Here is a 26,094-nt window from a genome sequence, read left to right on the forward strand (position 1 = left end):
AGATCAAGTTTTATTAGATAGAGTAACAAGCCACTTGAGGGTACAAAAGATAGGCAGAAAAACATTCTGAGTATGTATAACATAACACTGCGTGCAGGTAGTGACTCTAAAAATAACAATCAAAACTGAATGACTGCTCAGTGTGAAGTACACAGAGGCAAGAACAAGGATAAAAAGCACTGTAAACAAGCATTAAGAAAGTCTTTGTAAGTGGAATGTTTGGGTTTTTTACTCCTACATATTCTGCAATTGCAAGAGATTGCATGAGGAGGTAGCATCTTAGCCTTTCATGCGGAGAAGTCTAGAGAGAGTTTGATCTGATGTCAAGTAGCAGTTGATTTGAAACTTCTGCAAATACCTACTGCAAACATGAACATCTTGCCAGACACTTCAACTTAGCTTTTGCATATAAAGTGCATCTAAAAGTGAGGTATATTGATGAAGCTGCATAGTGAATTTTATACAATGCCTGGTTTTGGTTTAGTCCTGATGCTTGCCATTTCTCTTACCTTCATGACCATCTGTTATTGCACATTTCATTTAAAAAAACATAGGGAAATAGCATTAATATGCAATGACAAACAACATCAGTTTTTACATAGCAAAAAATACTTATTGAGAGGAAAAATAACTATAGAGCTACTAAAAACAGGTGAATAAAAGACCAGTTGTGAAATGCCAAATGAGCATGACAGAAGCCAAGAATCTGTATTTTTAGAGCAGTCTGAGTTTAGATAAGGAATGTTTCATATGTGTTTATTTTCAATGTAAGGCATATTTTAGCAACACCTAATAAAACACATTTCATTACCACAGACAAAACTGTCTAGAGGCCTAGTTTTGGTATCTTTATCACTGCAGAACTGGCATGAGTGATAAGAAGAGTAAGTGTTGAAATATACATACCTCTTACAAATCATAAAGAATTTTGTGACTACCCTGTTGGTAAGTGGCTCACAACTGATACTCAGCACACAACAACAGTACAGCCACTTCTAGATCTGTAACATTAATGATGTGTTGGTGAATATATAAAAATCATGTCAAATAGGATTGTCAGTACAGTATCTCTGATATATCAAAAATATTTTTAAACTGTTCATTTTGGATATTTAACACAAACTATGAAAACAGACAAGTCAGTTTCACACTGATATAAAATACTGAGAATTGGGGTTGCAAGCAGTGCAGAATATCTTTACAATTATAAGAAAGATAAAATTTTATCACAAAATAATTCATGCAGCTACTGACATATTTCTCCTTGCTCATATGTAAAATAAAATGGGATTAAGTTCTTGGGACTTTGAATATTGCCAACTGCTACAGAATCTAAGCACCTCCAAGTAAATGATACCTATACGATAGTTCTCTAGAGACTTCAGCCAGGTCTGCCTGTTCTCTTTTCTGCAAAAAGGCCTTGAAACCCTGATGATGTTGAGAGCACTTTTCTTACTAAGTCTTTAACTGGTTTAAGTTAACTGGACCTTTATGGGATCCAAGATGTTTAAACCAGGACACATTAAATGCAGGCAAAGCCTTTTCAGCTTTTAACAGATTAAGAAGCTGAGAATGAAATGCTATTTGTTCCAGCCCCTTTACTTTGACAGTGTAATGGAGGATTAATTTTTGTGTTAAGTTCTATCACATCTTTGACAAAATCTTCGTTTCCTATGAAGTCCCCAGCAATGATGTTAATACAGTCTTTTTTTGATCCTGGATACTGCTGCTTTATCCAGATTTTCAAGTATGGAAGACTCCGGAGTGTCATTTTCTTCAACGATCCAAATGGGTGTATGAGAATGTACCTTAAATTTTCAGTAAGGTTAATCCCTGCTACAAAGAATTTTTCTGAAACAAAAATCAGAAGGTGAGACATTAAATATTTCTTTGAGGAGAACAGAAACTGCTCAGCATTGCATTAACTCCAGATCTTGTTCCTCTGGGAATCATTAAAACACTAACTTTACAGCCTTTCTGTATTGTTTCATATCCCTAGCACTATTTCAGTAGACTGTCCCCCCTTGTTGCAACCGCATGCTGTAGTAAATAGTTACTGAACCAAGCTCAGTTATTGAATCATTTCAGATTAGCTAAATTTATCTAAATTATTCATTGCAGACTAAAGGTTCTCCACTAATTAGTCCTCCTTTGTAAATTATGTTTGTTTCTGCAAGGGTTGCTTCCAAATACTTAGCCTTCCCCTGTGACGGACAGGAACACAGGGTGCACCTAGAGGAGCGTTTTCCTTTGGCTGGGGATGTGCTTTTGAAGCAGTTCTCCCCTGCGTCACCCCATGGGTGCACATGGCAGAGCTGCATCAGGGGTTATGAACTGAATTTCTTTCAGCTTAGACTACCCCAGCTTGCTTGAGCGCTGCTATTTCCTGGTGTAGCTACAGCCTTCATGCATCATTCTTGTAGGGATTTCTTTTTACAACAAGGACAGCATAATGCATTTCCCTCATCATCAGCGCTGCCTAAAGCAGCAAGCACGGGATTGAGGAAGCAGTCTCCTGCCTGTGAGACGGGCATGACAGCACCAGTGAGCTGGTCTGTGCTGAGGGCTTCTTTTCCATGGGATCACGCAAGTGAAGCAGCCGCCACAGTTTATACAGCCTATGCATGGACATATACTGCCGCGTGTATTTGCACCACCAAAGATGAACATTGCACTTGCCCGTGGGTGGGCAGAGCACTCAGCAACATGAGTGCGTCTTGTGCACACAGCGTGCACAAAGTGGTTATACCCTGCAATGCTATGATCGCCCAGCTTCCTAGTTTTGCATTGCTGTATGTGACCCTTGTTTCCTCCGAGCGACTCCCTGTGCCTACCTGGACGGCCCATCTGCTTCATGTGCTCTAAGTAATGGATAAGAGCACGAGTGGCAGTTTTGTTTCCCCACCAGTATGGGATCGTGGGCCAAAGCTCACAGTGCTCCTCCACTTCCATGTCCTCTTCATATGAGACTATAACCTGATGGCCACGCTGCCACATGGTCCGCAGTGTCGGCACCACCTAAGAAAAAGCGTGCCCAGGTTGAAGTCAACAACGCAACAGTGTTCCTGAAGTTCAAATACTGACGTGTGACATGGACATTGCCTCAGTACAGAGGCACTGATTCAGTTCAAATAAAGCTTTTAAGCATACAGCCCAGTAGGTTGTTGGCTGAGTTACAAGCTGCAGGGGCAATAGGAGCCTGGGAACTTGAGCAGATTCCTCCTTTCCTCAAACAATTCAACTATGGTAAAGTACGTAACTCAAGGTATTACACCTGTGTAACAAGAAACCATCCCTGTGTTGGCCCTCATGCACATACTGCTGCTGAAAATTTGTTGGGAGAGGAAAACACAGGCCATTTGGTGAAAGGTGGTAGGAGGAGGGCAAAGCCCTACGCCCAGCTATAGGAATACAGACACACAGAAGCAGGAATAATTTTGGCAAATGCTCCACATCGATCCAAATTTGTCACTGTAGCCATCAAAGAAAATTGAACTGCTTAAGACTTGGTAAGACTAAATGTAAGTCTTCAAGAGATACATTAATTCTGATTTCTCTCAGTGGAAAGTTTCTGAAATTGGGGTGCTCCAGATGTTTTGAATTGAGAAAGGGGAAGACTTGAGTCAGAAACCTTCTCAGACACACAGACGGGCTGAAACAGGTCTGTTAAATTTAAGTGTTTCAATATGAAATGACATTTTCCAATCCTCAGAAGTTACAATCAGACAGAATTGAGGCCCTCTGACTAGTTTTATTTGCAAAACCAACTTATTTAACAGGTATTGTTTTTTTAAGAATGTTGTGCTTAAAAGCTGTGTCTGTTGCTTGTGAAAAGGAAATGGTGGCTTTTTGATGTTCCAATTAACTTACTAATTAAAATAAAAGCCAAAGGCAGTTGAAAATGTTTTATGTAAATCTCTGAAGAGAGCCAAGGATTGAATGAACATGGGAATCCCTCAATCCCTCTGACTTCATCCAAGAAAGACAGCATGCAAGCCCCAATTAGGTCAGAAAATACTTCAAAATTAAGACACAAGCTCCTGAAACTACAAAGTCTGTGGTTGACAGAAGCCTTTGCTTTACTCTAGCTGCCTTTCTAAAGCTGGAGCCTCTTTTTAAAAAAAAGGGGGGTGGGATAAGAGCCAAAAAAAAAAGCTACCAGAAATGTGTACATGAGCACAGGTGCTTATTTTGCAAACAAAGCAGAAGTGAAACTGTAGATGTCTAACAAGGGATTTTTAAACCCTAGTAATCCAGATCAAAGGAAGACACCTTGAATAGTTAAGGCAATTAAAATTTTAAACACAATGTAATGTTGTCACGCCGTGGCCTGTGCCAGTACTACATACAGACCTCTACTTAGCAGTTGCTTCATAAATACTTCGACGCTTACTTTTGTACGGCTCAGAGTTGTGCTCTTGAAAGACAGTCGATACCAGATTATTTTAGAATAAGTGAGCAAGCACTTGGTTATTTGATGTTAAATCTGAATCTGTGATCCTGAAAAAGCCCACAGCTACCTAACCTGCAATATCATTTGCAAAAATGGTGAGATCCATTGTGCTGGTCACAGACTCCACAGAAATAAAGTCCTCCTGCTTGAGGGAAGTACCTGGCTTCTCTTTTCTCCAGTCCCCTTCCTCCCTCCCCCTGGACACCACTCAGAAACGTTCTTCTTTCTTCAGTCAGGTGATCTCACACCCTTCGTTCATCACCTTCGTTCAACAAGCAGCTTGCCCCTTTTGCAATTAATAACTTTTTTTCTTTTTAAGAGCTGGCCATGTGTCTGAAAGCAAATTTGATGGTCTTCTCCAGTATTGCTCTGCTCATCCACGACTTACACACTCAAGTTATGTGGGGAAACAAAACAGTGTCACTCAGGTCTTCAGTTATTCAGCTGAGGCCTGAATATTCAGAATCCCTAGTTTTGCTGAGAATTGTTCTATTTTAACTCTGCTGTACAAAATGCTTTGAAATGGTAATACTCACCCGTTACTGATACACCAGCTTCAAAGGCTGAATTCGAATCGCAAACAGGGTCATCATTATCCTGTACCCCTCACATCTCTAGAGAAAACCCTCTGTTCCTGTGCATCTTTGAAATGTTAATTGTTTAACTACTAAAAGCTCCCACACCTTGTAAAAAAAAGAGGAAGCTAAAAATCCCAACTTCTAAAATATAGCAATCGCATAATTTCTGATTATTTAAATTAAGACTTTTCTAGACATTTGGGTGACTGAAAGCATATTAGGCTGGTTGGAAGGTCAGCTCCAGCTCACGTCCAGGAAAGAAAGTCAGTGCCACCAGAAATGAACTGAGGGCAGAGATGCTATTAAGAGGGACCTTGACAGGCTGGAGACACGGGCAGACAGAAACCTCATGAAGCTCAACAAAGGCAAATGCAAAGTCCTGCGCCTGAATGGACTAACCCCAAGCACCAGGACAGACTGGGGGCAGCTGGCTGGAAAGCTGCTTTGCAGAAAAGGACCTGGAGGTCCTAGTGGACCAAGCTGAACATGAGCCAGCAGTGTGCCCACGTGGCAAAGGCCAACTGCAAACTGGGCTGTATTAGTAAAGGCACAGACAGCAAGTCAAGAGAAGGGGTTCTTCCCTTCTATTCAGCAGTTGTGGGACTGCATCTCAAGTACTGTCTCCAGCTGGGGCTTCCCCAGTACAAAAAAGTCATTGACGTGCTGGATGCAACATGCTCCAGCAGCATGCAACCAGAGCGACCAGAGGCTGGAGCGTGATATGCAAGGACAGGCTGAGAGAGCTGGGTCTGTTCAGCATGAAGAAGAGAAGGCTACAGACAAGTCTTACTGCTGTCTGCAAATACCTAATGAGCAGATGTAGACAAGATTCCTCAGATGTGCATAGCAAAAGCATGAAAGGCAGCAGACACAAGTTACAGCAAAAGCGATTCTGATCAGATAGATAAGAGAAGCATGTTTACTGTGAGAGTGGTAAAATGATGGACCAGTCTGCATAGAAAGGTTGTGGAATCTCCATCCTCAGAGATATTCAAGAATGGACGAGACACAGCTCAACGTAACTTTGAAGTTGGTCCTGCTCAGCATGGTGAGGTTGGACCAGATGACCTCCAGAGGTCACTTCCAACCTAAACTATTATAAATAGCATAAAAATTCATTTATAATTATTGCTGTGAAAAGGCAGAAAATGGATTCTTTAAACTCTATAAATTAAATATAGTATGGACAATATTTATAACACACACCCCCCTCCTTTTCTTTTTCTTTTTTTTTAAACAAAACTCAGGACAGTGGATGACAGTTGTGTCCCTACTATTGTCCCACAACTCAACAAAGATGACAGTCAAATTTAATTCCCTCATTCACACTGTGGGATGTAGGTTTGCTTTATCTCCTCAATTTTACTTGGTAAAGACCTCTCTCTGATGCGACCAACCTACTTTACCTAGGTTAAAAATACAGTGAAAGTAGAACATATCTAAAAATTTGGAATCAAAGATCTCACCGTAATATATCATTCTTATAAAAGGAGAAAAAAAAGGATCTCATACTTACATTTCTGGGACACAGTTTACACTGGAAAATCTCTTTTATACAGGCAGTAAGATGACAATGAAGTTTCTTGGTTAATCCATCAAAATTCCTGCAGGCTAAGATAACAACTTCCTGAGGATGAGTTTCCAACCACCTTAACACTTCCCACAGAATATCCTACAAGAGAAGAGACATGGCAACTTAGAAAATCATCTATGCTATGGAGGGGAAAGGAGATAAAACCAACAATTGATGGTGGGGTAGACTCACAATCGCAATAATAAAAATCAGCGTAGGTTTCCATCTATCAGCCCACAAGGTGGTTCAGAGAGATGCATCCCAGGAAAACCTACCTTCTGCAGGTCTGTGCTGATTTGCTCTGGATGTGGTTCTAGCACACTACGCTTAACAGCTTTGTATTTTGATGTTATCCATTAATTTCCTACTGCCTCGAGGCAGGTTAGCAGTAAACCCATCTTCCCAAGCTTCTTTAAGGACAAACAACGTATTAGTGGCAAACTCGAAAAGAGGGAAAAGCTCTGTGCTTGCTTAAACATAACAGGACCCGTTTTCCCCATTTGTTATGGGCAATGACAACTTCTTGAAAACCACGTGTAATTAGCAGGGTGGTCAGGCAGTACATCTAGCGGTTTACATGAGCATGCCAGTCACCGTGAAATCTCAAGACATGAAGGGTTCAGACTCATGACCGTGAAACTGAAGTTTAGCCAGTTAGTCTACAAATGAAAAGCTCCATTAGTTGGCGGTGCCTGGCTATGCACGTTCCAGCAAATGGAAAGAAGATGTAAACTACTCCACAGTGACAGAGCACATGCAAAGAGCAACTCACAGTAGTTTCTTCACAGTAGCTGACAGTAATATGATCATGGGATCCAGACTTGAGTGTCTCTGTCTTTCAGTTAAATACTTTTTCCTCAAAAAAAAGTGTTTCTGTGATTTTATTAGGCTTTTAGTACCTTCTTCTCTTTCATAACTTCTCCCCTTTCTGGGGAAACAGGATTGCCCTGGGTAGCATCCTAGGACAACACAAAATAAACCCCAGAAACATCAGGCACTTGGTAGGGGGTAGGTGGTGGAAAGCAAGGCACAGCAACGCCGGTTTGAGGATGAGGAATTGATTGATGCTGAAATCTTACTTGCAGCTGCTGAAACTAACTTCCAGCCCAGTAACCAGCCTCTAGTTTGGCTTTCTCTAGTTTGAAGTCCTCATATCAGAAAAACAAATAACCTACTCAGAAAACCTTGGGCCAGCAGTTTCAGATTATAATGTCTCTTAAATAAAAGAAACAGCACTTTTTTTATAGCCATCCCAAAGGTAAGGACAATACCTGTACAGTAACAGTTGTGTAAACCATATGCACAAAGTACAAATTCATAGATGGATCGTTAGCCTTGTGGGCAATCCTGAAATCCATATATCTAACTCCGGCCTCGAGTTGCTCCGTCACAGTCAGTACCTGAAAGGTGAAACAGAAGACAAAGGTCCTGAGAGCTTGTAAGGGATTTGTTTCTTTAGTTTAGAAAGCTGAAAGAGGTGTACAAAGTTAGCCCTATGACATTCTTCACAGGTCTTTCATCTTTAAAATGGCACTATATGGCAGCAAGTCACAACTTTGAAGTGTTTTACTCTCTGACAAGAGGGATCCCGATTTCCCTGTGGCGTATACTGCAGGTACAGATTAGATTAATTTCAGACCTCTGCCCTTGTTATGTACTGAAAGTTAAAGATCCATTAACCTGTGCGTAAATACATGATTGCTCTTCACAAGACTATTCGTATGAACAAAAATTGCAGGTTCAGCACCTTAGAAATGCTGTATTTATTTTATTAGATCAAAGACTTTATCATGGTTGTCTCTGTGGAGCTCACTCATCCCCAACAGAAGGAAAAACAAAAATAGAAAAAAGTACTGCCTATTGTTCTTTTTCAGGATAAAGTCTCTTTAAAAGTTTGAACTAACCTGTAGAAGTCCCACAAAAGAGAGGTCCTCTATTTTCACTTTCCCTTGGACCTCTCCTACTGGATTTGAGGGCTGAATGGAACAGGTGATAAAGCTGAATTTCTGGGGCAAAAAGCTCCAAATGATATGTCTCTTATCTATATCAAGGCTCTCTTTGCATAAGAAAATAGAATCAATTTAATTAAATATGTGTAAACGCTAATTTGTCTCAGTTCAACCTGCTATGGACAACACTTTTAGGTTTCAGAAAGCATACACTGTCCTGATTTAAGTCAGAAAGGATTCAACAAAAGCTAAATCAATACAAGGTGTTGTGCCTGATAACCACATTTGTAGCTTCAGTGACAAGACAGAACTTCGACACATGGCAGGATGCTCACCCTGCCTAGCTTCAACCATCTAACTTTCTGTTCTTAGGACGGGAATTTACCCCCCCGCAGGCTGTGCCTGGGCTGCAGGGCTGGGGAGCAGCCCAGCCCCGCATGCCCCAGGGTGCGGTGGCTTGGGCCAGTAGCTCCCTCTGGGCCTGCTTGGTCTCTACCAGGCTGGAGCAGTTGGAGGAGTGATCCGTGCCCAAGTCCCACCTTTGCGTGGAGTGTGCTGGAGAGGGGAATGTATATGGCTGTAGGACATATACAACCTCTGTGGCCAGAAAGAGCACCAGATGAAATGAACTGCCCTTTGGATGAATTTCTTTCTTTCCATTGACTGCATGGGAAAACTAGACAAATTAGACTCCCTAATTAGTCACCTGGATTTGGATACTGAATTAGACAGCATGAACATTGCCCCCAAGGGCAACATTCAAGAGGAAGCCTTGGGGAGCGATGCTGCTCAGTGCTGCAATCTCATGCCAGACATCCAGGGCACGAGTAGAAGTTACACACCTGACATCGGCCATTGCGCAGGAAAGATTTGGGCCTCTAGACTGACACCCGTAACAGCCAGGGCTCCACCCAGGCACCGCCTCCTAGGCACACTGGGCCATCCAGGTCCTACTATCAGTAGGGCTCCTTGATCTCTCTTCTGGACACCAACGGGTGGAGTCACCTCCTCGCAAAGATAACGTGAGCACCGCAGAGCTAAGGAGGGGCAGGATTGCAGCCGTGCCTCTTTCCCATCAGCACTGGGCCCCTTCCTGCTCAGCACGCTGGGTTCGGACCAGAAAATGACTATAATGATGTAAGGAGCTTGTTTGTCACCAACAGGGTCACTTCACTGGCCAGCCACCCACAAGTTCGGAGGTATCTAAATCTTTTATTGGCTTAAGTCCCAAAGCAAAAAGCAGCGCAAGAGAAGGCACTGTGCTAAGCGAGTGCCCTTCCACATCAACTCATCACTGCCATTACGTATTCGGTGTCTGACAGTGTCTAAGACTCCAGTTTGCCAAGGCTGCTGAAAAACAACAAAAGAAACCTAGGCATAATTATTGCCATTTATCAATTATTCAGTTCTAATTCCCTAATAATGAACTACTCCTTCAATAAGAACAAAAGTGAAAAGACTTTTGGTACCTCTTTGATGCCAGGAAAGTCTGTTCTTTAGAAAAATCTTCAAAAGCTCTAGCTTAAATCGTGATCCCTAATTTAGTCTTTAACACACATTTGTGAGGAACAGAGAGATAACTACTAGCTTAATATTTAGACATTTTTAAAAATTAACTAAACCTTACCTGAGGGACCACACCTTCATTCTCTTAATCTTTATGGAAAAAAAATTCCCTTCAACAAGATTTTTGTCTCTGCTGCTGGGTGAAATACTTACACAATATAGATGGAGAAAACAACTGACATCTCACACAACAGTGACAGTAAAAACAACAAGCATTACCTTTGGAACAAAGTGCAAGAGAAAAACCTCTTCTGATTATAGTAATATTAAATGTTATTTATAACAACAATAAACATATGAAAAAGATGATGAGTTGCTAGTACCAAGTAGTCAGCTTTAAGCAACATCTTTGTCTGTGTATCATCCCTGCCTCACCTACATGCTTTTTCCCCACAAAAGAAGGTCTGGTATGTATGGCACCTATCTCATACCCCAATATGCTGGTTTTGGCTGGGATAGAGTTGATTTTCTCCATAGTAGCTAGTATGGGGCTATGTTTTCAATTTGTGCTGGAAACAGTGTTGATAACACAGGGATGTTTTTGTTACTGCTGAGCAGTGCTTACACAGAGCCAAGGCCTTTTCTGCTTCTCACCCCACCCCACCAGCGAGGAGGCTGGGGGTGCACAAGAAGTTGGGAGAGGACACAGCTGGGACAGCTGACCCCAACTGGCCAAAGGGCTATTCCATACCATATGGCATCATGCTCAGCATATACAGCTGGGGGAAGAAGAAGGAAGGGGGGGATGTTCGGAGTGATGCCGTTTGTCTTCCCAAGTAACCATTACGCATGATGGAGCCCTGCTTTCCTGGAGATGGCTGAACACCTGCCTGCCCATGGGAAGGAGTGGATGAATTCCTTGTTTTGCTTTGCTTGCGTGCGTGGCTTTTGCTTTACCTATTAAACTGTCTTTATCTCAACCCACGAGTTTTCTGACTTTTACTCTTCTGATTCTCTCCCCCCATCCCACCGGGGGGGAGTGAGTGAGCAGCTGGGTGGGGCTTAGTTGCTGGGTGGGGTTAAACAACAACACCCAAGCACATTATTGCATGAGAGCACAGATTTCTGGGCAGCAGGCTATTCTTTCATTGTGCACGGGAGACCATGACCACTCTCAGCACTGCAGCACAAGCTTCAACTTTGCCCAGGCATGACGAGAATGCTACACAACAGTTACCTGTGTTGTAGACCACTTCATGATAATGGGGTGCACAATGCAGGGCATACATTTGTTTAAGAACTTCACCAGCTTGGATTCATTGCCACTAACAGCAGAGTTTTTATCCAAGCAGTAGGTCATAGTGTCATGACTCCCTGTAGAATACAAAAACAAATGTACAGAAAATGTCATTTCTTAACTACTTAAGACCACAATACACGGTTATATTGCATGCGCACACCTGACATGCCACCCCATTTCCAACTCACACACCTATATTGCCCGACAGCCTATGTAGTTATGGCAAAAAGGTGGGCTCTTCTACAGAGGTTGCTCACCTAGCATTACTAAGCTTACTGTGAAATCCTCGTGAAGAAAAGGCATCGAGACTTTTCAATAAAGCAGCCCCCATCTAAACTACACATCATTGTTGTATGCCTCAAACCACAATAAAATGGCCTGTTTAAACTAGCATCTTCCACTGAAATAATTATCTTGATGTGGAAACCGGCTTTTTTCAGGGAATAAATAGCTGAAGGCTGAATTTATCTAGAATTTGTCCTGTTTTCAGAGTTGTCCAAATGCAGGATTTCATACCCCAATCCCATCATCTCTGCACAGGAAAATATGACTGAAAGCAGAAATTCATCTTCTTACACCTTTGACTGGACCAACTCCTAACTTGGCACTTTAAGCATTTATATCTTAAATATCTGGTAAAAATGCCCTCCTGAACTAAGCACCCACTTCTCCTACAAAACCAGCCTAAAAGGTGGGCACTTAAAGGTTTCAGAAGCAAATCCAAGTCTAAGTTTAAATGTGATAGATTAACAAGATCCACCCTTTATGGACTTCAAAAATTACCTGACTCTTTCCAACACAGGGAATTACATAGGGGCACGCTAAGCATCAGAGCCAAGTACAGCCTGCCCAAATATTTGACTTCTTTGAAGTCTTAATATATCTAATACATGTCTTGCATTGTGTTTAGATGAAACTCTGTTGCAACTCTCAATTTCTTCAGGACAGGCAACTAGTGATTTTGCTAGTTTCTTCTGTTCCATTATTTCTCCTAATTTCATAAAGCATCAATAAGAAAAGCTAACAACTCAGTGAAGTGACTTGCTGGGATCTTTACAGAGTGTCTGCAAGAAATTTGCATATCACTTCGTTTTTCAAATCTTCTGTCAAACAAATAGTTCACTGGTGCTAGGAACTGCCTTCTTGAATGGTCAGTCTTACTGGTGCCAATGGTAATATTTCTAGTAGCCAAAGAAAAAGGACAAGATTGTATTTGAAATAAAGAAAATTCTTTGAAACTGTCAATAATAGTTTAATGTCTCACTCAATTTTTTCACCTTTTAAAAGTGGGTTTCTGTCTATTTTCCTGCTTTAAACACCCAAACCAGGCTCACTGCAGATGCAAGATTGATAATGAGGGCATGCAATCAAAGAAGTTTGTCTTACAAGATGTAAAAGTCAAACCATTAAATACCCATGGACCAAATCCAAGTATGAGAGAAGTGAACAGGATTCCATCGATAAGCATTTGTCCTGGTTTCAGCTGAGATAGATAGTGTTAATTTTCTTTATAGTGGCTGGTATGGGGCTATGTTTTGGATTTGTGCTGAAAACAGCGTTGATAATACAGAGATGTTTTAGTTGTTGCTGCACTAGTCAAGGACTTTTCAGCTTCCCATGCTCTGCCAGGTGCCCAAGAAGCTGGGAGGGGACACAGCCAGGATAGTTGATCCAAACTGTCCAAAGGGCTATTCCATACCACATGACGTCATGCTCAGTATATGGAGCTGGGGAAGACGAAGGACGGGGGGGACATTTGGAGTGATGGCGTTTGTCTTCCCAAGTAACCATTACGCGTGATGGAGCCCTGCTTTCCTGGAGATGGCTGAACACCTGCCTGCCCATGGGAAGTAGTGAATGAATTCCTTGCTTTGCTTCACTTGCGTGCGCGGCTTTTGCTTTACCTATTCAACTCTTTTTATCTCAACCCTCGAGTTTTCTTACTTTTGCTCTTCCGATTCTCTCCCCCATCCCACCAGGGGGGAGTGAAGGAGCGGCTGCGTGGTGCTTAGTTGCCGGCTGGAGCTAAACCACAACAGTCCTTTTTGGCGCCCAGCGTGGTGCTCGAAGGGTTTGAGATAACGACAGATTTGATTGGAATGTGCTAGATTAGATTGAATTTATAGCTGTTATTGCTGTTAAACTATTAATCAGCAGGCTTCTGTGCTTGCCATGGGGCTTGCTTTCTTTACTGTATATTAGAGTCTAGGGCTCGTTAGTGGCTACTTTTTTGCTTTTGCTGCTTGCTGTGCTGCTGTACTGCTTATCACCTTATTCTGCTGTGCCTGGGAACAGTTTGATAACAGCAATGGCCTTGCGCCTGGGCTGGCAGATGGCCAGGACATCGCTGCTGTTTCTGTGCTGCTGTACTGGACAGGCTGGAACTCCGGTGGGAACTCGAGTTGAAGGGACTGTGACCTGTGGATGAGTCCACACGGGAGCAGGACACCCCAAAGCATCTGTGCCCACAGATAAGCCCATGCCAGAGCAGGTATATCTTGAAACGTCTGTGGCCACGGTTATGTCTGTGCCACAGCAGGTACACCTCTGAAGGGATGGTGGCCCAAGGATAAGTCCACGCTGGATAAGGTGCACCTCAAAGCATCTGTGGCTGTGGATAAAGTCCATGCTGAAGCAGGTACACCTCGAAGCATCAGTGGCTGTGCATGAGGCCATGTTGGAGCAAGTTTACTTCTGAAGGTACTACATTCTGTGGATAAGTCCAAGCTGGAGCAGGGGCAAGGGGAGGACTTCATTGCAATGTTAAACCTGATGGTCTGGTCCAAAGGGACCAGGGGTGGAGATTGTAATGGAAATACCTTTAAATTGTTGTATCCCGTGATTTGAGTTGCATGTTGTGGGAATTACTATAGCAGGAACCCCTTGTTGCCAGCCAGGCTAGGAGCAAGGGGAGGAGTTCGTTGCAATGTTAAACCCTATAACCTGGCCCAAAGGGACCAGGGGTGGACATTGTAATGGATATACCTCTAAATTGTTGTAACCCATGATTTGAGTTGCATGTTATAGGAATTACTACAGCTGGAACCACCTGAACCAATGGAGGAGAAGCCTTACAAGAAGCAGTGCAAGTGCAGCAGTGACCCGACCTGAGCTGGCTTTGGTGCCCAATAACTCCAAGAAACACACCACCTCTCCTGTCCTGAGTAACAACCATAAGAGATGAAGCCCAAAGTCATGGACTAAATGAACTCAGTGGACATTTTGTGGACATTTATGGACATTTTACAAATATTTTGTAGGGGTGGTCCATAGACTAAGGGAATGATATGTGTGTATTATATCAAAGGATGGGAAGGGTGATGGTGGGTAATGAGAATGTATTGGATAGAGTGAGACCTGAGCATGATGTAAATGGCATGGAATAAGGGGTGGATACTGTCCTGGTTTCAGCTGAGATAGAGTTAATTTTCTTTATAGTGGCTGGTATGGGGCTATGTTTTGGATTTGTGCTGAAAACAGTGTTGATAATACAGAGATGTTTTAGTTGTTGCTGCACTAGTCAAGAACTTTTCAGCTTCCCATGCTCTGCCAGGTGCAGAAGAAGCTGGGAGGGGACACAGCCAGGATAGTTGATCCAAACTGACCAAGGGGCTATTCCATGCCACGTGACATCATGCTCAGTATATGGAGCTGGGGAAGAAGAAGGAAGGGGGGGACATTCAGAGTGATGGCGTTTGTCTTCCCAAGTAACCATTACGCGTGATGGAGCCCTGCTTTCCTGGAGATGGCTGAACACCTGCCTGTCCATGGGAAGTAATGAATGAATTCCTTGCTTTGCTTCACTTGCGTGCGCGGCTTTTGCTTTACCTATTCAACTCTTTTTATCTCAACCCTCGAGTTTTCTTACTTTTGTTCTTCCGATTCTCTCCCCCATCCCACCAGGGGGGAGTGAGCGAGCGGCTGTGTGGTGCTTAGTTGCCGGCTGGGGCTAAACCATGACAACATTGCATCTCCTGATGCCAATCCACAAACAGATAGTAACCTTTCATTCAGGAGTCTCTTGTGATGTCAGTGAGTTACAGTAATGAAAGGAAGATAGGCATATCCATGACACAACAAATATGATGCAAAGATAGTGAGCTAGCACCAAAACAGGTAGCTTCAGCACTTTAAGCAACATCTCCCCAGCAGCACTGTGCTGAACCTGGTGCAAACACAACTCTAATTACTGAGACTTGCCTTTGGCTCCTCGTCATGCTTTCAGAATGCACTCGCTCACGTTTATTGCATGCCTTGTTGTGTTCTCTATCTGAGATAAGCTTCCACTTCCAAACTGGGCTTCCACCAGTCATCGCTCCCTCTGAAAACCTGCCAGAGCTGTCTTGACCTGGTTGGTCTTGATTTGCTTTTGTTCTGACCTGGGCTAGACCAGTTTTGTAGGTCAGCTGGACAGCCACCAAAATCTTCCAAGCTAATAGCCTGCAATCCTCTGTAAAAGTCCTTCAATGTTTGCTGAAACGGGCTTGTCTTCAACTATTCTTTTCTTCATGCCTGTTCTCCATGCAAGCACATTCACAAGAACAACAAACATTCACAAGAATAACAGGGTGACCATTAGGAGAAGAGACAGGAAGTCAAAGGCACACATCAGCAGGTTCTCAGCTTTCAACAATCTCCAAGAACCACCACTGTGAAAGCTTTTTAGAAACAACATGGTTCCTTTTCCACCAAAAAAAAACACTGACCATGCTACTGACTTTTTGAAGGGTTTTTGCAAAAGTAACAAAAAAGAAAAAAAAAAAAAGGGAAAAAAAAAAAGAGGAGAATATTACCTTCTTTCTTCTGTCATAAGATAGATACTTATTTTCTGCTCTTGATGGTTAAATAAGAAATCTAGAATTTTTTATAACAACTGTCCTGGGGTCCTCTTACATAGGTGTTATCCAAAACAGAGGTGTGCTTGTTTTGAAGTTAACATCAATTTAAATTACATCTCCAAGAAGTCACCATGAAATATATTTCTGGGTTTCAATTTTAATCAAAACTCCACAGTCCATTAGTTCACGAAGGGCAGGAAAAAAAAATCCACCACAGTTCTTGGGTCTTCCCAGGGCTCCACCCACTGAAGACAAGACTTGATTTTTCCCACTATCTCTAATTATATATCTTTGCTAAAATTAACCTACGATCCTGTAGCCTACATAAAACATTCATCTACACGCTGTGTTGCTTTCCACCCAACTACCTGTCGCATCTACAGCTGTGAGAGAAAACATGGGCTAGCCTTTTCTTTAGTACCATTTTCACTGTGGAGGCAAAGGAAATCACTCAAGAGCTGACAGATCTCCAGTGCCTCCCCACGTGCCAGTGAAAACAGGTGCTCCCGTAACTTCTTTGGACAGAATGAGGGGGAAAAAAAAAAATAATCACCTATTCAAGGCAGCAGAGAGAAGCAATAATATCACCAAAGAAAAGCTAATGACACACAGGTCTGAATGTAGTACCAATGAGGACACCAGCTGTAGCGCAGTTGTATCTATGCATAATAGGATGAATCCAGTTTTCGTAAGCAGGGTCATGCAGAAAAGTCACACTCTACATTAATAAAATCATATGTTAATTAGAAGTCTCCATCCTCCTTTTTTCATACCTTCACAGCCTCTTTTAAACAGTACAAAGAAAAAAATAGTAAGGTAAAATGTTATTTCTCTCCCTTTGGAACCATTTTATTAGGTAGGAAGTGGCCAGAATGAATTAGGAAAATCTCACCATTGCCCAGATAAGCAAATGCTCAGTTTATTAGTGCTTGCGTTAATAATCTGCCTAACGATCAATGCACTGATCTGACAAGATGATGCACAGGGACTGCAAAAAAGTCCCTCTTTCTTTCCTTCCCTCAAAAAATAAAAAATAAAATCCTTTTTTCCCCCTCCCCCCAAGAAACCCCAACATTACCAACTAAAAGTATTCACATGCATGGACACATCACACAAACCCTCCCCCAAGCCCTTCTCCCACACAGTGACCCAAATAATAAACGTGGCCATCCTGAAATGAGGCAAACAGGATGTTCCAATGCTTAAATGACATGCTAGCAAAAGAGCAGAGAACAAAAGTTAATCTTTACCTGGAAGAGCTAAGTTATAGAGTGGAATATCCCAGAGGTTCTCTGGTAATCGTGACATCCATTGACCATTTTCATGGCACACATGAATGGAGGTTTGCAAAGGGCCTTCCATTGGTGCCTGCTCTAGGACTTCATAGGATGTTCTGGGAGGGAAAAAGGAAAGAAAAAGAATAAACCATTCCATATACTGTGGTTGAATTAATGCCATTGCGCCTGTGCAGAACAGATTGATACATGCTGTAATATGTCAACCCTTCTCTTAAGTAGTTGCAGCAAAACGTCAAGAGCTTCTTGGCCACAACATACACTGCTTTTGGTAACATTGTCTCCCAGCACAATGCCAAGGGAGGGTTCCTGCTTCAGGCTTGTAAATTGACCAACTGAAAGAAGAAACAGAGCCAAGACAAATATGTGCAGCTTTGTCGGTAAGGAGAAATGACTCGACATTGGCTATTGTGACATCATGAGGAGTAAGCTACCTGCAGTGTGAAACAACACCTGTTCCCTGACCCTTTGCAGCCCCGGGAGCGTGGCAGCGGGACCAATGGCAGGGCCAGGACAGGGGCTGGGTCTGCGACCCTCAGGTCCCTGGAGAACACTTACCTTGAAGCATCAATTCAGCTGCCACAACAATACCTCTATGAAAAGCCTTGACAAAGATGTCAGGACATTGGATTTTCAGGTCATGCTGGCTTCTGAGGTCAAAGAGGAAAATTTCCATCTTCTTATTCCCTATTTTGAGAAGATGTCTTGATGTCTGTTCTTATCACCCCTACTGAGCCCATGATCACAAGTACTTCGGTTTGGTCAGACCTCCCTGAAAACTACTCTGGAACTGTTCTTCTTGGATACAAGCCTCTCTGGGATCTTCTGCAAAATTTGCAATGGTCATGCAGGAGTGCCAGTGGATGAAACCCAGCTGAGAAATCATGGTCATCACCAGGGCCTACTAGAGTTATCCTGTTCATTTTTCATTTTATGTTCTCATGGGTGATGCAAAACATGAAGCCAAGCTCTCCATGCCGTTTTTTTTTTCCTAGGATGTTCCTGAAGTTCAGGTGGTGTTTTCAGGATGAAAGCCTTCCTTCTTCTCACTGTTTTCAAGGCTTTAGCTATTTTTTCACAGCTATGTAGCAGGACATTTTCTTTTAGATCATGGCACAGTGATTACCTATATTAATATCACACCTTCCTTTTTAATCCTTTTTAAAAAAGCTGTCACTGTGAATGATTCCTTCTTGTCTGCTACAGCCATGGCAGTTAGGTATATATTTGTACAGGTTTTATGCTCTGCCAAACATCCTCACTGGTCCCTGGGTCCCTTTTGCTGCATGTCGGCACATTCATTCCTGAGATTGCTTCTCCCCACAGTATTCTCTGGGTTGCTTTTGGGAGGTGGTTACTTTTTCTGGATTTACAAGTGAGCCATAATGTTTATATGAAGAACATTTCCTTAAACATGGTGCAATAGATTATTATTTTTTTTGGTAGTCACACAGGGTCATCTGAAAGGCAACTTTAGGAATTGCATTCCTAAGTTTTATGTCTGTACCGCACATAACAGATACAATCTGCTTTTATATCTGCCAATGCATGTAGCACCACTCGTCCAGCCTGCCTTGCTGTGCCTTTGGTGTGGCTTTGAATTGGTCTCCCTGAGTACTGCTGCCCCAGTTAAGATAAGAATGGGACCACGTCGGCTGACGGAAATGCCCAGCCACCCCTGGCACAGTGCCACAGACTGCACGTGTCTGGTGTGTAACCTGGGGCTTTCCTCCTGGTGAAGAGCAGCTACCTCTGAGGTTATCCATACACACAGGGCCATTGCGTAAGCAGGAAAGAAGTGGTTTAAATCCTCTCGTGCTCCCTTTGTCTCCTTATTTTAAAGAAAAGATATTTGATGGGCCTAGTGCAAAGTTGAGTGGAAAAACTCCCATGGACTTATTTAGAAAAAAAAGGTGCAGATCTTTTTGTCCTGCATAAGCAAATGGTCTCTATATGCCACATCTGGTATTCTTATTCTTGGAAAGAAGTTCAGATCTCAGACAGGTCAACTCATCCACCCTCTGGCTCTGCAATTTAACATGCCGAGCTTCTGCTTCCTGCAGACCCCTTGCTCAGACAACAGATGCCTGCAGCTAATCTTGTCCCCTTTTGCTGTGTTTCGTGCTTCCTTAGACTGCGCACCAGGGCTACTCTGCTCTAGTCTATATACTATGTAGCATCAGCATGGACAGGGGCTGCAGATGCTTAAAACAACATTGCTATTTAGTAGTTGCAAAAGACTGGATAGTCCTTCTCCTTCCCCAGCTCTGAAGCTGACAGGAGCTGTGAGGATGCAACACTCCAGCATATGGCAGCACTCATGCAGGTCCTGTACACAGACTAGAAACCTAACTATAAGCACTGCTTTTCCTCTTTTCCTTGGGATCCTCAGCTCCCTTTCCAAAGCCTTTGGGGCCGCCTAATTCCTCTGTTCCCCAAAGCCACCCACACTCCCCTAGAGCAGGCATGCAGCCCCCCAGTGAGCAGCAGGGACCCGTAAGCCCCGCTGGCCAGCCACACCTTGGACCGGCACAAGCTCCTTTGCCCCAACAGCACTCCCAGGATGCGTCCAAGAGTGCAGATTTACCTGCTGCCACCCTCTCCTCCCACCACATGCTCTCACTGCCTCCCTTGGGCTAATGTGGGCACAGTCCCACAGCTAACAGAAAAAAGCTGTTTTTCTGCCATGCTAGTCCCTTACACCAGTTCACCACCGAGTCAGGACAGCCCAGCGCTGGCCCACGCTGAGGAACCCCCTGCAGAGGCAGCAAGCCCCGCAATCAGCTTTGCTGGGCTGTACAGCAAGACCCCTCGGCGTTGCCTGGCTGAAACCCATGGGCAGCAGGTTCTCAGCCTGGCACAAGCTGCCATCAATGCCCCAATCTCTGCGGGACCAGGACGCTTACAAGGAGCCTAGGGCCTGGGGAAAGCCAGCAGAGAGCAGAAACAGCAAGACCAAGCCATGCTGCTGTCCTGCAAACACAGACACGTGAGAGACTCACCTCTCATCCTCCTCTTCCTCTTCCCACCTCCCTCCACAGCACCCTGAGGCTGGGGATGGCAGCCACTGGGAGTGCATGGCAGGAGCAGCAGCACCACAGCTGTCTGCTGATCAAGTCCCGTACAGAAGTGACTGGACCAGACTTTGGCCTGATGCCCTGCGCAATGCAAACCCCTAGATGCTCACACCACCGCCTCCAAACTCAGCTGCTACCTTGTGTTTGAGATGTGGGGTATCCTTTAGGGAGAAACTGAGGCATGCCTGGAGGAATGAAATTACAACCGTTAGCTACCGCCTCTCATGACTAAATCCTAAACTTTGCAAAGGAGAACCGTGTCTTTATTCCCCCCTTCCAGACAGGCCAGTCCACCCTACGCACGTTGCCGTGATTAAGTACCCTCACTCCCCTGGTTCATGCCAGCTTTCTGACCTGACCTTGGGCAGTCTGAGTGCAGGCAGCAATTACATTTTGAGGACTCTACCGGGACACAAACAATAAACAAGCAATAAAACATGCAAACGTGCAAAGCCACCAGAGATCACCGTCTTCTAACCACCGGGACACCGGGGTGGGATCTCACCCGGGTTGCGCCCAAAGCGTGCCTTGCACGTGCAGCCCCGCCAGCCCGGAGCGCTGGGCGACGGCCAAACACCATGCCATTCCGGAAGGAGATATAATTAATGAATGCTTGGCGATGACATAATTAAAACGCTTGCTGCGGCCGACCCAGAAGCTAAAGAACGTCACGGGAACTACAAGAAACATTTTGACGAGACCTACCTGAACTGCCACAGCGAGGAGCAACCTGCCAGCCCCGCCAGACGCAGGGGCGATACCACGGCAGAGGGGCTCAGCACCCCCCACCCCGCTGCCGCCCCGCGCTTCCCCGCGCCCAGCGGCTGCGCGGCCCGGCCCGGCGCTCCCAACCTCCGGGGAGACGGCTCCCTCCCCCCTTTTCTTTCTAATCGTGTTACTTACCCCGATGAACGCCTTCGTTCCCATTCCCGCTCTTCGGGAAGACTCGCGCACCCCAGCTCCCCCCGCGCGCTGCCCGCACCGGCCCCGCGCGCTGCCCGCAGGCGGGCGGGGCTGCCCTGCCCGGCCCAAGTGGCCGCAGGTTTGAGGGAGGTGAGGGAGAGGCGGGAGAGAGGAGGAGGAGGAGGAGGAGGAGGAGGAAGAAGAAGAGGGGAGGTGCTTCTGGGGAAGCGGAGCTGCCTGAAGCGCCCAGCTGAGACACACGGTGGGGTGAAGATGTATTGCTTCGGGGGGGACCTGCAGGCAGGGGACAGGCAAAGAAATGCCGGGGGACAGCGAGTAACAGCAAGTAGCCATCCTTCAACTGCATTTAACATCTATTAATGAAAAAAAAAGCTTTCTATCTATACCTATTAGTACCTTGATTGCCTGCTTTGTCCAGCAGAGTTTCTATTTCTTCGGTTTGCAGAGCTAATACACAATTCACTAATTTTTTCTCTCCTGGTTAGCTTGTACAGCCCCTCATCCGTGGTGAAATTCACTCATATTTGTTATGGCACCTTGCAGAAATCCAGGCAAGCTCCTCAAAAAGCGTTACTGCGTAAGGAGGCAGGAGGTAAATAAGTGAGTGAATGGCATGTGGGGGCAAATGTGCAAATCCTCGGTGCGGTTTTGGAAGCAGGGTGTCTTTTCAGCCTTCCCAGAGGCTCTCTGGTGTGGTGGAGGAAGCTCCTTTACTTCGTCACCCTGTTCCAAAAGCACATTAAAATACACAGTTCCCTAAATAAAGAATGGTGAGCTGAAACTGAAATGGAAAGAACGGACAGAGATTAACTTCCCTTTTCTCCTCCACAGGGGAGTGTTCTAGAGGGTCACCTACGGCAGAACTGGGATCTGACTGCTCCGGGATCATACCGTGACCAGGACTAGGGAAAATTCAGGCTGCTGCAGCGTTGTGCTTCTTAATTCGAGGGCGTATTTTCCAGATACTCCTTTTTCACTATCTCATTTTTGCATGAGGCAGAGCAAAAGCGAGAGCATTGTTCTGGTACAGAGCAATACTTGCTGTGGCGACAGCAGCGGCCAGACCACGTTAACATTCAGATAACCGAGTCACTCCTGTTGGTGAGTCCCAGGATGGCAGGGCTGCCTGGGCTTCAGGGTTATGCCACAGTTGAGACTGCTGTTTATCTATCAGCTCTTACAGAGTATCACAAAACTAGCTGGAGGTAGATGCAGAATAGACATGCAGCAGGTTGTAAAGCTAGGCACAAAAAAGTGCCAAAAGCGATGAATTAGAGCAAAGGAGGAGGTAAGAAAGAAAAGATGCTATTTAAAGGCTGTGTGGTTTTGCACTGCCACGATAGAAAGTAGCTGAGAACAGTTACAGAGAAGTCTTAATGTGCTCTTCGTGGAATAAAATAAATGGGAAAGTTTCTCAAACAGGAAAAGTTAGGAGGAGAAATCAGACAAAGTGAACTTTAATTCTTCATTTACTTAGAAAGTTAAGACTATGGAGGTGTGACAAAACAGCAGTCAGGCAGCCTCTGGATGCTACCATGATGAACACAGTACAGCCAGGCATGGTTCTGGTCTTGTAAAGCAAACCTGTGTGAAGTTGTTGGGACTAGCGGGGAAAACATGACTGTGGAAAGGAAAATTTAAAAGCTATTTTTGTGTTGATTTGAAATGAAAGAAAACTCAAAAAGAACCATGAAACTGAAATCCCAAAACTTTTTATTCTGGAGGCATTACAACAGGACTTTACACGGGAGTAATGTGAAGTATCTGCTGACTGATGTAGAAACGATCTTGCAGGTCTCACCTCAATGGAAATACTCTATCAGAAAATCTCAAGCCCTCTCCAAACCCTCCTAATTCCCACCCTTTCAAGTCTGAGTCTGGGTCTCAGTTCTTCTTCATTTGCACTGGAATTACTAGAGATGTCAAGAGAGTTGCTCTTGGTTTAGTCCTGAGATCACAATCTCTCTAGAGGGATTTAGGAAGCCCATAAAATGAGGAATGACAGGAAATTAATCAGCAAGCGATTAAGCCCTGAATAAGCATGTCTCCTGAGGAGGGGTCAGGGCAAGGATAACTTTTAGCAATATTTGCAGAAATAACGATAAGCAGATTTCAGGATGAGGAAGCAGCGGGATGAAAAAGTCCAAGATTTCTCAATGCTCTGCACAAAATAAATGTCTGCATTAAAAAAGCTGATACTGGAGTTCAAAAGTACTGGACAAAGAAGAACTGACCCAGAAGGAGCTTATCAGATTTTGAAGCTGGTAGCATCTGAGAGAGTCAAAACAGGCAGATAAAGAAGCTTCAGCATGGGCATTGATGGAAATGCAGGTCTGATTTATAGCTGTGGATCAGAGTGAAATATTTCTGGTTAGTTAGTCCCAGTGACACCAGTCTTAGAGACTTAAACTGACTTTGTACATTTAAACAGCTTTGGCTTCCTAAAATATGCTGCACTCAGTCTGAGGGAAATCAGTTGATTTTTCAGAGGACTTAGAGATTTTTGAATGGTTACGATATTTGGGATGTTGCGGGAGACTTTTTTCTTCCATCCCAGCTTTTTGTTTTCAGACACGGCACATCTTTTCTCTACGCTGTAACATACAGAAATGCCACTAAGCATTTAAACAATCTTAACTGAATTCCCTAGGTTGGGGGTGTTTGTTCTGGGGGCATTTGCAACACCCTGGCAATGTGTGTGTTTGCTCTTGCCCTGACTTACTGATAAGTCCTCTCAACCCTCACCTAATTTCTGTCTTTGGGAACAAACAAGCAGCTTAACATTTCTGAGCGGAGGTTGTATATCTAGTCGCAGCAGACGCAACGGCTCCTGCGAGCGGGGGAATTGGCGGGGAGGCAGCCTGCAGCACCAGGGATATCACTCTGGGCAATAAAAATACCTGGGAAGAAAAATGCAGCCCAGATGTGCTGGGAGCTGGTTTCTAGTTCCTTGTGTTTGCTTCTGGGGTCACGGGACCACGATGGCTCCTCTAAGCTTGCAGTGCTGTGAGCAGGACCACGATGAGGTTGGGGGGCACAGTCTGGAGTCCTCCTTTGCACCTGATCCCCATGCTCGGGGCTGGCTGTCAATGAGGTGCCTCTGACGACCTGGCACCGGCTGGCAGGAAACCTTAGGCAGAAGGATTTGGGTGGGATTTAGGTTGCCTGAATTAGCTGCTGATGCCACCATGAAGAAACATCCCTGGTTTATTTGCAACAGGCAAATTCGGTGATAAAATTCAGTGGCTGGTAAAAATGCTACTGTGATGGTTAGACACGGGGTACAATACTGCTCCCTTCACGTGATGGATTCTCAAGAGCCAGGGCTACATGAGATGTGTGTTTTCTTATCAGAGTTTTTCAAGATGAGGGAAACGTTTTGACTTACTTTAAAATAACAGAAAGGTGAAGAAAAATTAGAGTTGAATTTTATTAGCTAAATTTTAATTGAAATTTTTGAAAAGGAAATAAATGAAAAAAAAATTCTTCAAATTCCTCTAGCTTGATACAGACCCCACCAATGTCAGCTGAGGCTCCAGTGGGCTTGGGGCAAGGTCCAGGCAAAACAATTTTCCTCTCAAACAGAAGCAACTGAGATTGTAATTTCAACTTAACTACACCAGTGTTGACAAGGAGGGTTAAAATGCCCTAAAAAACATTTAGTAAAGCCAATTTACTTCATGTCTGGCACCTGCATTGTTTAAAACAAGACACTAAAAGTCCTTCCAAGAGGTCAACTACAAAATGGGTTGAGCACTGGAGGTGTGTGGTGCGAGGACGGGAAGGGCTGGACACAGGTTTCCTCACCCCATGGGACAGACTCTTGCAACCTTCTTGTTACAACGGCGCTTTCTTGTGGCATGTCCTCTTAGGAGCTCAGGAGTCCTTTACAAACACTGATTCCTCTTCTTGATACCCCACTGTTGAGCAAAGGCACCATCTGTGTTTTTAGAGCTGAGGGAACACAGGAGAGGAGAAAGGGAGAAACGAGCAGAAGGAGAGGGCTGACGCTGTGCTGCCCTGCAGACATAACGGCTGAGCGAAGCTGCTGCCCTTGAGACTGGGATTTGAAGTAGTAGCATATCTCTGGCAGGGAAAAAAAGATTTTGTGCTTCAGGGAAAAAGGGCAAGAAACTCCTGCAACTGACCGCCTGTTCACGGTCAAGAAATTCAGCAATGGTAAATCTTAGAGAATCAGGGGGAAAAGGATTGAGATGGCCACATTAGGTCTGCAGGGCTAGCCCTTAGGGTTGATTGTCTGATGGTCTCATCATCCCCAGTCACTTTGTGATAGCAAGTCTGCAGGAGTCCCACAACTGAAGCCAGCTCTGCTAGTCAGGGAGAGATAGGAACTATGAGGAGGTACTGGTTCTTCTTGTCATCCTACAAATAGATATTCAGCTTTGTCCACTGGGCCATCGCATCAGCAGATCACAAAGGGACAGCTGGCATATGGAGGCACAGGAGAGCTGCTCATAATGTCCTGCTAAACAGAGAATCTTAAGGGGGAGATAAACAATCCAGCGTCTGAGACGATATGAGCAAGAGGAGAACGAGACTTTGTTGCTAGAACCCATTCGAAGAGAGAGAGAAACTAGGGA

General features: G+C 44.3%; 1 protein-coding gene across 9 annotated transcripts; it reads right to left on the minus strand.

Annotated features, from left to right (window-relative positions):
• Nucleotides 1-10: 10 nt before the first annotated feature.
• PLCXD1 (phosphatidylinositol specific phospholipase C X domain containing 1) lies at nucleotides 11-21,606 on the minus strand. 9 transcript variants are annotated; one of them, XM_072849582.1, is made up of 8 exons: nucleotides 17,448-17,502; nucleotides 16,751-16,915; nucleotides 15,560-15,871; nucleotides 11,297-11,433; nucleotides 7,876-8,004; nucleotides 6,548-6,703; nucleotides 2,835-3,018; nucleotides 12-1,851 (listed from the first exon to the last, which is right to left on the minus strand). In XM_072849582.1, the coding sequence occupies exons 4-8, from the start codon at nucleotides 11,417-11,419 to the stop codon at nucleotides 1,559-1,561; spliced, it is 885 nt and encodes a 294-aa protein (XP_072705683.1). In that variant the 5' UTR covers nucleotides 11,420-11,433; nucleotides 15,560-15,871; nucleotides 16,751-16,915; nucleotides 17,448-17,502; the 3' UTR covers nucleotides 12-1,558. The 9 variants fall into 9 exon arrangements, with proteins under 9 accessions (XP_072705678.1, XP_072705682.1, XP_072705683.1 ...); XM_072849579.1 differs by lacking the exons at nucleotides 15,560-15,871; nucleotides 16,751-16,915 and adding exons at nucleotides 20,707-20,754; nucleotides 21,473-21,606 and having other exon boundaries at nucleotides 13-1,851; nucleotides 17,448-17,590; XM_072849577.1 differs by lacking the exons at nucleotides 15,560-15,871; nucleotides 16,751-16,915 and adding an exon at nucleotides 20,495-20,662 and having other exon boundaries at nucleotides 11-1,851; nucleotides 17,448-17,590.
• Between the last annotated feature and the right edge of the window lie 4,488 nt (nucleotides 21,607-26,094).

The sequence above is a fragment of the Ciconia boyciana genome, chromosome 1 (assembly GCF_034638445.1).
Source record: "Ciconia boyciana chromosome 1, ASM3463844v1, whole genome shotgun sequence".
Taxonomy (NCBI): domain Eukaryota; kingdom Metazoa; phylum Chordata; class Aves; order Ciconiiformes; family Ciconiidae; genus Ciconia; species Ciconia boyciana.

Excerpts from the sequence above, each read along its gene's own strand:
- PLCXD1 (XM_072849577.1), bottom strand. The coding sequence starts at position 20,571 with ATGCACTCCCAGTGGCTGCCATCCCCAGCCTCAGGGTGCTGTGGAGGG. Across the intron at positions 11,434-17,447 it reads CTATAACTTAGCTCTTCCAG|GGAGTCATGACACTATGACC; the intron begins GTAAAGATTAAC and ends TGTATTCTACAG. Across the intron at positions 3,019-6,547 it reads GTAAACTGTGTCCCAGAAAT|GTGGTGCCGACACTGCGGAC; the intron begins GTAAGTATGAGA and ends GCTTTTTCTTAG.